The sequence below is a fragment of the Protopterus annectens genome, chromosome 2.part1 (assembly GCF_019279795.1).
Source record: "Protopterus annectens isolate FY-2018-M chromosome 2.part1, PAN1.0, whole genome shotgun sequence".
Lineage (NCBI taxonomy): Eukaryota > Metazoa > Chordata > Ceratodontiformes > Protopteridae > Protopterus > Protopterus annectens.
The window spans coordinates 552,151,249-552,169,810 of NC_056729.1; the positions used below are offsets into that span (position 1 = coordinate 552,151,249).

Consider the following 18,562-nt stretch of genomic DNA (forward strand, 5'->3'; position numbering starts at 1 on the left):
TTTCATCAGGCCTTGGGCCTGAAGGATGTAGCTAACACATTTCAGGTACGGATAATGTTTAAGGTCTGGGGGAAACAAACACCCAAGAGGCCTGATAAGAGGTACCCCATAGGTCCAGTGGTGTTACGTAAGCTGTGGCTTGCAGTTTCAAATATTTGTTTTTCTTCTTATGTGGTCACATTATTTAGGGCTGCCTTTCTGCTGTTTTTTTTTTTTTGTGGGGGGCATTTAGATGGTCTGAAATTATTCAACCAAACAAGAAGAAAGGTCAACGGACAGTTTTACCAATGGCACATGTACATTTGCTGGGGGAGGACACTTGGATTTATGTGGCTAAATACAAAATGGATCAAGAAGGCAAAGGTCAGTGGGTAAGAATGGTTACCCCAAAGGGTTTGGTATGGGACTTGACTAAAGTGCTACTAGAGTACCGCAACTATATGGGTAGGTCAGATGGTCCATTCTTTTGTCATCAGCAAGGTGAACCTCTGACACAGTATCAGGTGAGAGCAGTTTTAAAGGAAGCAATCAAATTGAGTGGCCTAGAATCAAATAAATATACATTACATTCCTTTCAAATAGGTACAGCCTCATTTGCACATGCAATGGGAGCTTCACAGACCAACATTATGAAGATGGGCAGGTGGAAGTCCAATGCTTATAAAGGCTATGTAAGGTGTAAATGGCTTTAACTCTTGTCCTTTATATTTCAGCTCTCACATCTTTGGATCAGAAATACATCTGGATAGTGGGTCATTCTTTCATTCAGAGACTCCATCGCTTTGTCCAGGGCAGGCAGGACTTCTCCTTCCAAGGAGGACAATGAGCTTCTTGCAAAGCAGTTTGGTTTGGGGTATCAGAAATGTGGTGGCACCATCTCAGGGCAGTACTACAGCAAGCTCCAAGAAGCGATAAATCTCCTACTGCCATTTTATTGCACCTAGGGGGTAATGATATCTGTCAACATCCAGTAAAAGAGCTAATTGGTTTGGTGGTACAAGAGGTATATTGCATGCATGAATGCTGGCCACAAGCTATTATCTGCTGGTTAGAAGTGGTACAGAGAAAGAAATGGAGGGGGCTAGGTCCATTAAAGCTGTGGAGAGAATGAGAAGGAGAATTAATAATTCTATGGATATGGTGTTAAGGGACATTAACGGGTTGTACATTCCTCACCCTGGCATTCAGGTCTGGTGGCCAGACAGGTATGATGAGGATGAGGTTCATTTATCTGAAGAAGGTTTGGGGATTTTTTTATAAGGAATTGCAAGCTGGTTTAGCTTTGAAGGGCATTCACTTAGGATAGGTTGAGATGTGCTGGCAGAAGGGAGGAATATTCCTCCCTTCTGTGGTGGAAGACAGGAACGGTAAGGGAGGCCAAGGTAAGGGGGGGGTCACAGGACTCTTCAGCTGGACCTTCCACAGGCCAGACAGCCCCAAGGGATTGTTGCCAGGGTCATACCAGCCCAGCAATGGCTTCTTGGCAGATTGTAAGGTGGCCCAGAGGAATTGTGATGAATTGTGAAATGAAAAAGCTGTTATGATGTGGGTATGTTGAATCAGCAGGGCCAGATATTGATGTGCTGTCTGTTGTCCTGTAGGTTTAGGGGAATGCTATGAAAGAAATAAAATAGCCTCCCTGACATTCCTGCCTTGCATACATCTCATAATAATTGGCTTCTATTTGAGTAAATGGCAATAAGCACATGGCTGCGCCTATTTAATCCATCTGAGGTCTCTGTGTTTTTTATTGAATATGCAGCTTGTGGCAACCCTGATTTGTAAAGGATGCAACTTCGATACATTTATTATCAACGGTGCTGTGGTAGCATTGTCGCCTCACAGTAAAACGCTGTCAGGTTCGATTCTCAGCTAGAGCGTCTTCTGCATGGAAACATGCGTGAATGGGCATACCTTCATTGAAGGTTGTGTGTCAGGGCTGGTAACTCGGCATGTAAAAATCAACTACCAATCGTTAGCGGACAGGAGTTATGCTGTGGCAACCCCTAACAGAGAAAAGCCGAAAGACACAACAACAATGAGGGAATGATAATGTTCTGAGCCGGTTTTTGGATATGGCTCAAAGGTTGATATGGATCATTAAATCCACTATGAACACTATTTGATATGGAGCATTAAATGAATTGAACACTATATTAAATGTTTTCTAAAAGATCATTCTGTTGGCATCAATGGCAAGGTAAGATATTGGTTCACTAAACTTTATTAAAAGCAGGTAGAGCTGTACCAATCTCAGACAACAACGGCTGGCAAGCCAATCGCAGCAAGCCGTCATTTGTCTGAGGCAGGTCAGCTCAGACTCACGTTTCAGCGGGGGGAGGGGGAGGTGGAGAACAGGTAGGGTCAGGATAGGTAGAAGGGCTAAGATGGGCTGGGCTGTCCAGGGGAAGGGTTGAAAAAGCTGAGAACAAAGCAAATCAGTCTTTTCAACCTCTACCTTGGCAGCTTGTCCCACCCTACCCACCCCTTCATAAAAGCAGGGGTGTACTTGTCAGTTAGTTTAGGACCAGATAAGGTACTTAGGGAACCTGGTGACCTACAAAGGTGATCACACTAGGGGTCGTGAAGGAATTTCCTGTTTTTGCCCACTGAGTTTTTCAGGTTTTTGCCTTTAAGATAGACAGGTTAGGCCAGATTGTCACAGTCATGTAAGCGGAAGACAGGAAAGGTAAGAGAAGCCAAGGTAAGTGGGGGGGAGGCCACAGGACTCTTCAGCTGGACCTTCCACAGGCCAGACAGCCCCAAGGGGTTGTTGCCAGGGGACTTACCAGCCTGGCAATGGCTCCTTGGCAGATTGTAAGGTGGCCCAAATGAATTTTGATGAATTGTGAAATGAAAAAGCTGTTATGATGTGGGTATGTTGAATCAGAAGGGCCAGATATCGATGTGCTGTCTGTTGTCCTGTAGGTTTAGGGGAATGCTATGAAAGAAATAAAATGGCCTCCCTGACATTCCTGCCTTGCGCACATCTCATAATAATTGGCTTCTATTTGAGTAAATGGCAATAAACACATGGCTGCGGTCATTTAATCCATCTGAGGTCTCTGTGTTTTTTTATTGAATATGCAGCTTGTAGCAACCTGATTTGTAAAGCATGCAACTTCAATACATTTATTGTCAGCGGTGCCAGGGAATGATAATGTTCTGAACCAGTTTTTGGATATGGCTCAAAGGTTGGTATGGATCATTAAATGAACTATGAACACTATTTGATATGGAGCATTAAATGAACTGAACACTATGTTAAATGTTTTCTAAAAGATCATTCTGTTGGCATCAGTGGCAAGATAAGATATTGGTTCACTAAACTTTATTAAAAGCAGGTAGAGCTGTACCAATCTCAGACAACAACATCTGGCAAGCCAATCGCAGCAAATAGGTTCATAGGCAGGTACTAGGATACCTGCCTGAAGGCATTTATAAGCCTAGCCGGAATGTGTTGGCTTTCGCCGCCCCTTAGATTAGTTCCCTGTGCCTCTGTCCAGCAGAGTCATTGAAGTGAACCCTGGGGGTAAACTTTCTGTTTCCCATCCACTCGTCAAGGTTTCTCTTGAAGAGGGTTAGTGAGGAGCTCTGCCTAATGTAGATTGGAATCTTGTTCCAGAGCATGGGAAGTCTCTGGGACAGGAATCTATCTCTCCAGCATGTCCTATTTATTGTTGTTGTGAGGTTTAGATCCCTGGAGTGTGTGGGATATGGTTTTCTTTAGGTGGAGCATGTCCATTAATTCTGGGTTGGACATGGCCTTGTATGTCAGGCAGAGATTACCTCTGAGTAGGCGGTATGCAACCGAGTACAGCTGGAGTTTCTTCAGTCGAGCTGCATAGGGCATCTGCTTCAGGCCAGTGATCCTCTTGGTGAGGTACTTCTGTGGTCTTTCCAGTTGTTGCAGGTGTCTTGTAAGGTACATCCAAAATGGGGCATTGTACTCTATGATGGGTCTGATGAGTTATGCGTAGAGGGGCCCAATGACCTCTTTCGATCTGGATGCAAACCCTTTTGTGATTAGGTGGGCTACATAGAAGAATTTTCTAACCACTTTGGCAATGTGATTATCAAAGGAGAGGTTACTATCTACTTGGGTCCCCAGATCCCTTATTATGCCTTCCGTATTTAGGGGGCTACCACCTATGTGGTAGTTTGTGGGTACTTTGTTTTTTCCAAAGGGGATGACTATGCACTTTTTGGCATTTAGCTTGAGGCCATGGTTTTGACACCAGGTATCTTTCTCAGTGAGACCCTTTTGGAGGATGTCTGTGTCAGCTGGAGAGTCAATTATAGCCCCTAGTTTGCAGTCGTCTGCGGACTTGGTCAGCCATAGTCATCCTGTGCTTGCCTGTACCTCTGAGAAGTATATGCCAAACAGGAGGGGTCCTAGGACTGAGCCCTGGGGAATGCCACATGTAACCGGTTTAGAGTCAGATGTAGCTCCTGCAACTCTTCCCATGTGGGTTCTGTCCGTGAGCCAGTTGGCAACCCATCTTGTGACGTAGGGGTTTATGTTCAGACTGGTAAGCTTGTCTATAATACCTGAGTGGGGAATGGCGTTGAAGGCCTTTGCAAGGTCTAGGTAGGCTGTGTGGACCACCTTTCCCTCTTCTATAGCCTTGGTAATGGTCTCAAAGAAGTCCTCCAGGTTTAGGAGGCATGATTTGCCCTTACCAAAGCTGAACTGGGTAGGGTCCAGTGTTTGGAGGTTCCCAATGTCTCTGTTAATGAGATCCACGATGATGCGTTCCATAGCTTTACAGACCAAGCTAGTCAGGCTTATAGGGCGATAGTTCCTGGGGTCCATTGTGGCTCCACCTTTGTGGAGCAGAATAACTGTTGCTGTGCACCACTCTGTGGGCACGTAGCTTGTGGAGAGGCTGAGTTTAAACAGTGTGTTTTGGTGAGGGGTTAGTTCATCGACTGTTCCCATTGATACTGTGTTTTTGGCTTTGGAGAGGGCTGTTTTAACCTGAGTGTCTGTGATTTCAGGGGCACTATATTCTTCTGGTATAGTTATGGGCCCTTTTGGGGGTGAGGGGGGTGAAGTTTGCACTGAACCTGTCGCCAGGATGTTGGCTATATTGGTCGGTTCAGTGTATTTTGTGCCATTCTGCACTAACTCTGAGCAGATCTGAGAATTGACACTTAGGTTCTTGACATAGCTAAAGAATGCCTTGTGGTTATCTTTGGAGTCCATGGCAATTTTTCTTTCGAAGCTAGCCTTGGATGATTTTATGAGAGAACATAGTTTCTTGCTGATACTGATCGGGGATGTCTTCCCTTCTTGGGATTTTACTCGTTTCTGTAGTAGCTTCCTCCTTCTATTGTATAGCTTGTTTATGGCAGGGGTCCACCAGACTGGTTTCCTTTTCTTGGAGGAGTGAGTCTTGGTTTTGTTTGGGATAGCATGATCTATGCATTCTTGTAGGTGCCCAAAGAGTGCATTAGTAAAGGATTTTGCAGCTTGGACAACATTATCCTTTAGCATGGGGGTTTTGAAACTTCCCACCTCGGTCTTAAGTAACGTGAAGTTTGCTTTTGAAAAGTTTTCATGGTGGTTTCTTTGACCGGGGGTGGTGGCGGAATGTGGATACCCAGAGTGATTAGTTTATGGTCAGATCTAACCAGCGAGGGTTTGACCTCCAGTGTGGAACACCGGTCGCCCATGTTGGTGATGATCAGGTCCAATATGTTGTCACCTCTGGTGGGAGTGTTGACCAGTTGATCCAGGGCATTTGAATTGATAAATTCTAGGAAATGTTAGGCAAGGGAGTTTGTACTTGAGTAATTCTCCCAGTTAATGTTTGGGTAATTGAAATCACCCAATATCAGGGTGTTTGGTAGGACCTTTATGTTTCCCAGTGTTTCCAGGAATGCGGAGTGGGGGTCCTGGGACATGGTGGGTGTTCTGTAGCAAGCTATAATTTGAATAGCAGTTTTGCTGTTGTTAGTTGCACGTGGATGATCTCTGAAGCATCGTGCTGTGCCACTAACCTGGAGGTGTGGGTATCCTTGATGAATATGGATACCCCCCCACCTTTTGTATTTCGGTCTGGGTTTTGTGTCCGAAATGTATGGTATGAGTTGTAGCCTGGTAGTGCTGGGGTGCTCTCTGGAGCCTTAAACCAGGTTTTTGTTACTGCACATATCTCGATTTCCTCCATACTGAGGAGTGCCTCGAGTGCGTGCATTTTGAGGTTTAGATTTCTGGCATTGAGTAGCATTACCCTCAGTTTTTTGTTACTTGTGCTATTTACGGCGGTGGGTTTGTCTTTTGAGCCTTACCTAAAGAAGGCACTATGGGGATGGCAAGTGCCTTGGCCAGTATTCGAAAACCTAAGGGTGACAGATGCAAGCTGTCTTATTTTAATTTACAATGGTAAGCCAGTTAGCAGGGGCCAGGTTAATCATATCCTCCATGAATACACTGCTTCTCCCCCTAACACACACACACACACACACACACACACACACACACACACACACACACACACAGCCCTAAAGGAATCCCCAGAATTGTACAACTAGCTAATAACCCCTTTCCCCTAGATATCTGCAGAGTGCAGGTAGGATAACTCCCTGAAAATTACAATAGGTGTGAAAACTGCTGCTGTTACTTTCCTAATGATTAGAAAGGAACAGTGAAACTCTCTAAAATATCTGCTTAGGTGTATGCATGTATTTATGTATGCATGCATGCATTATGTATTATATTTGTTAGCTGGGATAGGGCACTGATTCATGTGGACCATTTTCAGGGTCAGCCTGGCAAATAGATGGGATACAACAATTGAAGTTAAAATAACAACTAGATAAGAATACAACAATATCAGAACAAACAGTGTACTAAAAAGGCATCCAGATATGTACATTTAATATAGTATACAAATAATATTTATAAGCTAATTCAAATGAACTTTTGTAGAAAGCATACATTATTCAAAATGTTAGCAAAACAGACAGTATTTTATTTGTCTTTCCTTCTAATGAATCATACCCCTTTAAAGGAATTTAAGTTTGTAGTGCTTTCAAACTGGGAAGTCTTTGGCTGTGGGAGGCAGTCAGTCTCCCTCTAACAGGCGGCGTGTTGACTGAACTCACCAACAGGGGCTTCTGTGTAAGCTGAGGCTAAACAAACACAGATGGTTCTCTGGGAGCCTTCACAAAAAATGTTGGCAATGCAGCTGGGAGTTCAGATGGCACTTTGAATGTCTGAGAACCGCACGCGGCTTCTTCCAATTGTGTTACCGTACCGCGCGCTGTACAGAATACATGTGTCTTACAGACTTCCACATTCTGACCAGCAACATCCCACAATGAAGAACCCTCAAGTTTTAGCACATGAACAGTGGAACATCCTCTACAAAGAAAGGGGACTTAATGGAATAAAGAAACTTAAAAGACGAAATAAGGAGATCCCAAAGCAAGGGTATGGACTCAAAAGTTTCAGAAGTGGTCCCAAGGTCAGTGAACTGGTATTCGCAAGATTTACTGAAAGAAATGAAACTCTGCATGACAGATTGCAAGGAAGAACCACAGTCTCTAGTGGCTTAACTTGCGATCGCACTGAAGCAAGAAGAGGAACTGCCGAAGTTACTGACACCAGATTTGGAGTATTAACCCCAATGACAGCTGGACTGCCAGTTCACAATGTTGCACAATGTAAAGATAAATATTTAAGAGAATCCCACACATCCATGTTGGACACCCATACAACTGCAGAACAGAGTTTACAGTCTAGGATAGTGTTATGTCAGCGTCCGTCAGACAGCTCATATTCTTCAGTTTCACATGCATGTTACAGCAGTAACAGTAGTGATGCCACTTCATCACCTAGGAAACGGCCAGGTGAAGGATCTGGCGTCTCCTCCGAGATCAAAGCTATCCAGCAGACAAGGAGGCTGCTTGCAAATGCAAGAGAACGCACCCGTGTGCATACCATCAGTGCAGCGTTTGAAGCTTTAAGGAAACAGGTAATGACATGCTCTTGCACCTTACCTGCAGTGAGCGTTTGTTCCGTACTTGTTATATATATATCACAGCCTGAGATCCATTATTAGCATCACCTTTTTGTATCATGTTAATTTGGACAAATTGTTTTCTGACCGTAAAGTTTATATTTAATCTTTCACGTGCTGGAGTACAATTGCTTACTAGGAATGTGTTCTCAGCCTTTCTCAGATGTAGATGTGTGCCTTTATTAGAGGCAAGCGTGGGTTTACAACACGAGTACTGCAGGTAACAGAAGCTGACACTTGCCCTGAGTTGACCTCATTTCATGTGAACTGAATCCCTCTGATTTAATCACCCTTGGTGCGCTGCACTGTAACATGCACATTTAGCAACTCACTTCTATCTGCCTTACACATTTCTTAATGGTACTGCTGTAACAGAAAAACAACGAAAGGCTTGGAAATGCAGCTTAAACAAATGCTAAGTGGAAACGGCGTTTGTCTATAAAAGTTTGCATTTTGTTATATAATTCTTATAAAACCCATTAACATATTGGTAGGTCACCTTTCCTGCAAAACTGCATCAAAATAATAATTTAGAGTTAGCTCTGAACTATGATAGGTAGTCCGAATGCCTTTATAGTCTAGATCACATAGTGCTTTCTTTTATTATTTTCAAAACTAAATTACTTTAGTGCATGGTGGAATGTCAAGAGTACAGGTTTGTCTGACAACTATGGCAAATTAGTCTTTTCATTAAAGTATTGTCACTAAAAAAGTAAGATCAAAAGAGCTAACATGCCGCATTATCTGTAATTTGTAAACAGGGCTGTTAAAGGGCTGATGCTTAAGAGCACCGAAATGAGGACATATATCGTGTCATTCATTCCCTAACCGGCCATTTGGCATATTTAAAGGGTCGAGGGGCACCGGAGCCTACCCTGGCACTCAGAGGGCACGAGGACGCGAAGCTAATCCTGCAAATGATGCCAGTCGGTTGCGAACGTACTCATGACCTGGTGTAGGCAACTTTGAGGACCACAAATATACCTCCTTTTGGGACGTGAGAAGACAGCAGGACATCTAGTAGGACTCCACACGGATGCACAGACCATATAGAAGCTCTGCGCAGAGGGCATCCTAGCCGAGAAATAATCTGGAGAACCAAGCATCCCTCCCTCCCCCTCAGCTATACCGCATTATGAGGAACGTTCCTCATATCGAGTCTCCAATGTTCCACGTTGAGTTCGTCACACATTCATTGTTAAGATTTTTTAAACAAGCATCCATGATAAATAATGTTAACTTATACTAATTCATCAAAATAACATTTTGTAGCCTCGAAGAAACAGCTGTTAGTCATGCAGTTAGCTTCCATATGTTGTCATTGTGTTCCGTTTTTGTGAGAGGTACTGTTCCACGTTTTGGAGATGGAAGGTTGACAGCTGTGGCCGGTGTGGAATCAAGCGCAGCGGAGCAGCAGCGCAAACCACTGCGCCACCTTGCACCCCCCATCGTCAAAACAAGAGCGCAATACCAAAAGATTACACAACGTAATCATTGTGTATTCGGCTACTTAAAATCAATCTGTGATGTTTTTATTTAAAGATTATTTCAAACACTGGAATGAAAAAGCAAATGAAAACAGATCACTCCTCCTATTCATTTTAAAATAATATATATATATATATATATATATATATATATATATATATATATATATATATATATATAGATGATATATCATGGTATAACTTTAGCAAAGATATATACCTCTCAACTGCCCCCTGATTTTCAGGGATGTCCATGCGACCCTCATAATTATTCTTAAAACTGGTTGGAGAAATAACTACATTTAATAAATAATGACAATAATTAGAGTTATAGAGTTCTTTTACTTTAGAAAATGTATATTAAACCCCCCTGCTTTGCTGAAACAGTTTTAAATTCTGGGCCTGATTTATTAAGGAATTTGTCACCCATTCACTTGTATAATGTTGCAAGCCTTCACATCTGAAACTATGAGTACTCCCAATACAGTTTTAGAAACCACCTTTTTTGGTCAAGCCCAGTATCACCTTTTTACATTTCTGCTCCTTTTGCACAACAAATATCTTCTTTTGCATCATATGTTTTCTTTGGCAATCTGCCCTATTGTGTGAGGGTGCATAAAGTTTTAGTCATCAAAATGGTCAAACATGATTGACTAGCCTACCCTCAACATCTTAGCTGGCCTTAGGCATAAGCCAACTAGGCAGCTGCCTAAGGCACCACTCAAGCAGGGGCACTTTTCCAATATGTATTTGTTTAGTTTGTAGTAAAGAAATTATTTCTTTAAAATGTGTTGAATGAATACAGGAAAAACTGAAGAGTAAGGCAAACTGTGAGAAAAATTAAGAAAAAGTAATCTGGACTGTGAAGGCAGACCAGGATGGGAGCATTGGATTTTGTGTGTGTGTGTGTGGGGGGGGGGGGGGGTCTGGAGCCCTTTTGCCTAAGGCACCAATTGTCCAAAGGCCGGTCGTGATCAACAGTTAATTGTGCTGCTGTCTATCAGGGACAAATCCAGAAATAATAAACAACAGTTGTAGGATACAACTAATACTAATTCAAGACATTGACTGAATAAGAATCAAAATTAATGTACATTTTCTAAAGAAAAGAAGTTTATGATTTTAATTACTGTCATTTATTAAGTGCAATTCACCATATTTTCTTCAAAAGTCACTAGTTTTATAAGGGATTAAGAGAGACAGAGCTAAAATTTGATCCAAAATCAGGGGGACCTTCCTGAAAATTAGGGACAATTCAGAGGTATTTCTTATTTGTCACACAGATATGAACACAGAGGGTTATATTTGGGCCTCTGGTTGTAACCACATTGTTACGTGTTCCAGACATGGATGCAGAGAAATTCACCTTGAGAGAAGCTTGAGAGGAGAATCTTGGCATCCACGTTGTGAAACTCGTTCATAACTCATTGTAGTCCATGGAGTTTTATTAACTCCATGTATTACCCCCCCCCCCCCAAAAAAATAAAGTCAAAGTATTTAACTGGCTTTGAAAGCCAGCAAAGCACTTAGAGAGTGCTATCGCATAGGCAGCAAGTAAGGAAAAAAAATCAGAGACAGCTTTTGAATACTTGCTTAATTTAAATAAGTTACTTACAGACTAGTGTCTGTAAATTTATGTGAAAAGATATTTAGGGACCATTGAGAGTGAAGGATTATCCGCTCCGTTATACCTGACTGTAACGGAGCTTAAGGGGAAAGTGCTGTTATGGTTGGTCACACGCTACAGATGTGTGTAAGAGGCTTCTCTTTTTTCTGATTTGGGGCAAAATCATGGTGCTCCATGCACTACAGAGAGGATTCTGGTTGGGTTGCCAATCATAATCCACTTATTACAAGATATGGATGGCAAGAAATTCACCTCAAAAGCGAAGCTCGAAAGATGAATCTTGGCATCCATGTTGAGAACACATAATACAGAGTTGATCGGTGGGACAATGGTAATTCTTTGTAGTGCATGGAGATTTATCTGCTTCATGTACTATTAGTTATAGACAAAAAAAATACATGTTTTGCCAGCTTTGAAAGCCGTAAAATACTTAGACGATGTTGTCAGAAAGGCAATGCAACACACTCCGTTACATTTAAACTCACCTTTCATGCCTCTCTACTATCTAGATTTTCACAGAATGACTAGATTATTGTTTCATATTTTTGGTCCTTTCCTTGTAAAATGTGTGATTTTTGAACAAACCACTGAGGCTTGACATCACTAAATAATGACATACATTTGAGTTTCAGACTACATATCCTTCAGATTATGCAGGTGAACACATGCTGTTATTCTTGCAATTTTCGAAGTATTTTTTACAGGAAGTTAGGTACATGTTAGGGTATGGACAGCGGGCAGAAACAAATGTTTTCTTTTGCACTGTCACTGGCTGATCAGTACAGGCAGACTTTATTGCCAATCACTAGCCCCAAACTTAACAACATACGCAGGGTGTGCTTAACAGTTGTTAAGATCGGGTTGCTCACCACTCTGTAACTTAACTGTTTTGTTTTTTTTCTGAATATCAGAGCATACACATCATATGATATGCACTACAAATTGACTAAGTTATTATATAACCTGCCATAAGCATTTACCTGTTCATCACATCCTGGTCTCTTACTGGAAACACTACTGCCCTATAGTGGTTCACATCCCTTATGAGATCATCCAGGCTGGTAAGATAAAAAGGAGAGATGCTCTCCTGGGTTGGTCCAATAAAACAGTCACACCTTGTGCTACCATCTGTTCCTGTTTTCACAGAACAGGACAGTCTTGAAATGGGCAAATATAACAAATGGCCTAATATTTTGTTTTCTTGTAATATTGCTAATGTTACAGAAAATGATTAGATAGCTAACGCATCTTAATGTAACATGAAAAAGGAGGAAGGTAAAAGTTTGGAACACTGTGTCTGTGTTTTGATTATGAAGTAAAATATTGAGGATTATGATGAAGTTTCTAATTATAACCAACTTGCTGTTTGTTCAGGACATGGAGATCAAGAAATACACCTTGAGTACATAATGAAACAAAGCAAGAGACGTGACTTTCTTGGCATACAAGTCCACACATAATAAGTAGCTATGACTGGAGAGAATCATAATGCTTTATCTGTTCCATGTGCTACTAGCTACAAAAAAGTGTAAGAGCACAAAATACTGAAAGCTTTAAAACACTCAGTGTAGCTTTTATACATTGGGCAAATGCTAAGTAACTGTCTGATGAATGAACAATACTTGGGATCAATAGTTCAGACTAATGGTGAGTGTGGAAGAGAGGTGAAGAAGAGACTACAGGCAGGATGGGGTGGGTGGAGAAGAGTGTCAGGAGTGATTTGTGACAGATGAGTACCAGTAAGAGTGAAAGGGAAGGTCTACAAGAGGGTAGTGAGACCAGCTGTGTTATATGGGTTGGAGACAGTGGCATTGACAAAAAGGCAGGAGTTTGAGCTGGATGTGGCAGAGTTAAAGATGTTAAGATTTGCACTGGGTGTGACAAGGGTGGACAGGATTAGGAATAATTATATTAGAGGGTCAGCCCAGGTTGGAAGGTTTGAAGACAAAGCCAGAGAGACAAGATTACATTGGTTTAGACATGTGCTGAGGAGGGATGCTGAGTATATTGGGAAAAAGATGCTAAGGATGACGCTACCATGTAACAGGAAAAGAGGAAGGCCTAAGGTAAGGTTTATGGATGTGGTGTGAGAGGACATGCAGGTGGTTGATGTGGCAGAGCAAGATGCAGAGGACAGGAAGAAATGGAAACAGATGACCCACTGTAGCGACCCCTAACGGGAACAGCCAAAAGAAGATGATGATGAAAAGCTGTTAGGCACATCGCTGCCACCCTTTTTTCATGACAGTAAAGTGTATATCAACTGTTAAACCTGCAAAATGCTTCAGGCACTGTTCTTCAGTGGCAACTGTTGTGTTCTAGCACAAGATTAGAGTTTAACTGTGCTGAAAGGTTCTTAACAAAACTTTGCTAAGCATTTGTCTTACATCAGAAAGGTGCTTGATGGAGTTGTTACCCTTCCAAATTCAGAGTGCATTCCCAGTACTCAGTACACTACATGTCCTTTGCACTGATTGAATGTAAATCCTTGGAAGATAACTTTCTTTGCAAGGTGAGCAGCGTTAACATATTTTGAATGACAATTGTTACACATTTCAGTATGTATTTTATGTGATCTTATAATCAGCTTGTAAGTTTGTGGCACAGAAATTATGTGATAGAAGGTATGAAGATTGTGAAGTAGCTAACTGGGAGGAGTGAAGAGTTTTTTTAACTCAGGGATGCATGTCCTTGGTAGAAACAAAAGTCTGTAGTCTAGGCAGATAATACAGATGTAAAGGACACTGACTGGTGGTGAGTGAGTGCTTATGGTATAAAATGCCATCTTCAGCTGTCAGGGTGGTACTGCTCCTGGCCATCCAGATCTCTGCTCACTTCTTGGTCACTTTCACTAAGTAGTTGCTCAATGAGCATAGCCATCCTTAGGCATAGGACAACTAAGCGGCCACCTAGGGTGCTGCTCTAGCAGGGGTGCTTTTCTAGTAATTTAGATGGTGCAGGTAGACCAGTATGGGGGCACTGGTGGTGTTGTGGGGGGTGCTGTGGAGACCTTTTGCCTAGGGCACCAGTTGACTAAAGGCCAGCCCTGTCAATGAACCCTGGTATATGAAGGGATAGCCAGACATATACTAGAGATGTCTGACTGAAAGATTATGGGAGGGCTGTAGGATATACTGAACAGCAGACAGCTGTAGTGGTACCAAAAATAAAAAAAAGAAAGAAAGAACATTTTGAAGGACTTGCTTGTCAATAATGACCTGAAACTATGCAAAACAAAAAAAGCACTGTTTGCTGCTTTGAAATGTTCAGGTTTGCCATCATGGCTATGTAGATGTTGTAATAACAGTTTCATGAATCCTGACATACAGCTAGAACACAGTTTTAAGGAATTATTTCATTTTTTTGGTCCAATTTGCATGCCCTGGCGTAATGGTATGAAGTCTGACCTGTGGGTTCAATTAGTGGACAGGGCATCTGAGGTGCTGACAAGGAGGCCTTTTGTCTAAGGTTGTTCCTGAGGGGAGGCGTGGTGTGTAGAGGGGAGTAGCCCTCAGACTTAGTAGACAAATGCAGAGGAGAGGCAGGGAAATGAGGGTAGATAATTAATAACTCCCTGGCAGAAACAGTCACCAGCAGAACACCCCAAGATGCTGTTAGATTCCATGCTGGCCACAAGTCTGTAGTGGAGAAAGTCTGTGCATTGAAACTGAAATGGAAGATCCAACAATGTATGGGTCACTAGGACATCTGAAAAGCATGAATCAGAAAGGAGGGGATATGGTTTGCTCATATGTATATGCTTGAGCTTTATCATATATAATTATGTGTAGTTGCTTGGAAGGAATCTTTTGTTATCTTATAGCGGTTTCATTATGCTTGTCAGAGCTATCCTGCAGACAACCTTCCTTTATTAACAGGCCTCTGCTTATCTACTGTTTGCAGGTCCTGTCCCTTGTTGCCTGATAACAGAAGTTTGTAATATCAGGCATTGGTTGGGGAGCATTTATACACTCCAACATTCATAAATGTGATGCTCTTTGTGCATTCAACAACTTTCATTTGCATGTTTTATGGTTGTTTGCACTTGCAAAGTGTTCCCTGTTGGCATTTGTAACTACTGAGTTTTATGTCTGTCATTTACCATGAGGCCAACTAACAGGAATCGATCAGTGTTAATGAAGTCTGAATTTTTTAGAAGTTGGATTCAGTTATTTTATGAAGTCTGTAGGTTGTAACATCTTACAATTGTCATTAATTGCATGGAATTGATATCATCTCACTGTTCCAATCCAACCAGAAATGTGTTCTTTAGCTTCTTTTCTGAGGTCATAAGTGGTTACTTAAGAATATCTTGAGTATATTAATTACACAAAGATTGACACCCAGCCATTATGCCTTATGTAAAAAGTGAATATATTTAGCAATATGATTAACAGGACCTGTGTATAGACTTGTAACTAATTGCAGCATATAGCTTGTTATGCCAATTTGCCTCTATAGGTGGCACCATACAACATTATTGTAAATAAATCCAGCCTGCCTCATACTATATAGCATGTGAAGGTGAAGACGAGGTGCTGAGTGAAACAAACACCATTCCAAGAAGCAATTACCCCACCCCACTTCTTTTTAAAAATGTTAAATAAACAATTTCTTTCCACAGAGCACACTTAAAAGGAAGTGGTGAAGTTAAACAGAAGCTGCTTTCATAACAAAACAAATCTGTTTCCTTTCATTTCTCCCCAAAGATAAAAAAAAAATAATATTAAAATACACAAATTCAGTACTATAAAGACTAATACCTGCCACAACAATTACTAGGAAATTATACTTTTTAAAAAGTATACAAGTAATAATAACCTCTCAAGCTTCCCCTTTCTGGTTGTAATTTCTGTACACAAAGCTCAAAGTATAGTTTCCAGATAAACATTGCTATACTTCCAGTTAATGTGCTGCTGTATACGTAACAGTGTTTACTGCACTGTACTACAGCCATGTTTATTACATCGTTCTATAATCTTGAAAAATTTGTTTGCTCTTTCATTTCATTTTAATAAATGCCCATGCTCCCAAAGCCTTTATATGTTATTATTTTCTTGTTATAAAATTTGTGCTTTGTAATGCTAGGGCCTTATTAAGTACATCACTAGTATGTGCTTTATGTAGTACCAAGTTGTGTTGACTCTCAGATTTACATGCATCTTACTGTAAATAAAGTCTGCCATTCCCACCCATAACAGTTTCATATTGACATTTGTTCTTGCTAAGTGATTTAGTACTACATTGTATTTCATGCCGTACATAGCAACACCACTGTATTACTGCTGTGTCCTTAAAAACATCATTGCCCTTTTAACACCAAGCATGCATCCAAGAAAAAAATCCTACATGTCAACTTTCTATCATCTGTACTAAAAACATTTGAATAAAACTGTAACTTTTTTCTATGACAGAACATACTAATGGAGGTTTTGGAGCACATCCTTATTAATGCTGACTTTAACACACTTTTATTCAGTTCTGTTGATTGTATGTTTGTCAGCTTTCTTTCTTTCCTGTTTCCTAAAACCCTGCTGAAGATATCTACACACATGCACTGTAATGGCTACAATTGTCAGGTATATTTCAAGGAATGCTGAGTAATCCATGGATAACATTTCATATTTAGTACTAGTAGGTTGTAAATTTGTCACTGTTTAAAGATGTATGACCATCTGAGCTGATTCAACTAGCACATTAATTCCAGTTCATTCACTCAAAAGGCCTGTACACAGAGAACATAAAAATTCAGCTCGGGCCTCAAAAAATCAAAGGGGAAGCAGTGAAGAACTAAGTTTTAATTTTTTTTTTAACATGTAGGAAGTGCTTCCGACTTAAATTGTCACAAAAGCAGTGAAATACATTTTACAGTTATGCATGTTTTGGTTGTTAGAAAGGAAATGGGTAGCACTATAGTCTAGAGGTATGAGTTGCTCTTTCACGCACTGGGGTTACCTGGTTCAGTTCCTGGTTGGCTGAAGTATAGATAGCTAATTTGGCATCCCCCTTTGAGGAGCAAAAATAGTTTTTCTGGTATTTGAGGACAAAACAAAAAAACTCTTTCTACTTTTAACATGTAGCAAACCATTTACAAGTATACCACACAAGAAGCACTGAAGCTGTTCAGTCCTGACTGGAAAGCAGTAACAGCTAGATGTGAGCAAGCCAGGGATTTTTGAGAGTCTAGCTTGGCTCTTAGAGGCCATTAAGAGCCAAGTCAGAGCTTGTATAGTAAATAGTAAGGGCAGCACTGAGAAGCACAAACTCATACACAGGCACACACACAAACACACACACACACACACACACACACACACACACACACACACACACACACACACACACACACACACACACGAGTCATTCTCTTTGTCTCTCTCTTTGGTCCTAAGAAAGCAGCTTGACTGACATTCACATTCACATAAAATGTGAGTAATCTGAATATAACCTAAAACTCCACAATGTTGGTATCTGAATGTAAGCAGCAAATATTTTCATGTGTCAAACAGAAACTGATTTCCAAAATCAAGAATGAAATCTTTCTCTTGGGTTGAAATACAAACTTTTGTGCTGCATGTAAACAAATAGTAGCTCTCAAATTTGTGAAGTAGTAGGATTTTGTTAATAGCCATGTGGCCGTTAATGTTGAGGAAAGCAAACTGTACTATGTTCTATTATCCAATGGGAAAAACTCACGTTTCCTGAAGTGCACTGACCATATAATTGAGTATATTAGTAGGGGAGGTGCAAAGGCGTTGAATCCCGCCCCTTCAGGGAATGTTTTGCCTCATAAGTTGTTGTTTTTCATTGTCACTCAGAATTCAAAACCGGGGTTCTTAGTCAGATTCCATAGATGTCATTCATGAAAGGGTGTATGTAACACAATGAATTCACAGTAAGTGAGAGAGAGGGTGCCATAGAATGAAAAGGTAATGCGGCTGCATTTGCCAGGTATGTGAGATGCAAAGTGTGTCATTTCTCTTATTTTGCCCTGAAAAGATTTGCACAGTTATTTTATGATGCTGTGTTATAAATACATGCAACAGTAGTTGCCACTTGCTGAAAAAGATGACTTCAAAAACAAGGTGAAACCTCATTTAGAGGTTGAGAAATGCATTTTAACATGGTTCTGAAAAATGTTAACTGTCAAGTTCATGGAAGTTCTCAAGACATGACAATAGTGCAGCCAAAGGGAGAACATTTTGTATGTAGCCACAAGTTCATAGGTTCGTAGGTTTATACTAGGCTAACAATTACCAGGGTCTTTACAAGCTTAGCCATGCAGCCCAACCCTGCTTTGTTCCTGAGGTCCTTGGACACCTGTATGGTTGGGTATGTTAGTAAAGAGGTAGCCAAGGATTATGAGGGGGGGGGGGGGTATGTTGATTGGAGATTAATTTACTTACTATTGACTTCTG

At 41.1% G+C, this 18,562-nt stretch overlaps 1 protein-coding gene across 1 annotated transcript in view; it reads left to right on the forward strand.

Moving 5' to 3' along the window:
• The first annotated feature begins 7,081 nt into the window (after positions 1-7,081).
• ATOH8 (atonal bHLH transcription factor 8) overlaps positions 7,082-18,562 on the forward strand; it is a 109,453-nt gene continuing 97,972 nt past the window's right edge. The window contains exon 1 of the mRNA XM_044062328.1: positions 7,082-7,985. Within this exon, the coding sequence (XP_043918263.1) occupies positions 7,221-7,985 (765 nt within the window). The 5' untranslated portion in view covers positions 7,082-7,220. The remainder of the gene's footprint in view (positions 7,986-18,562) is intronic.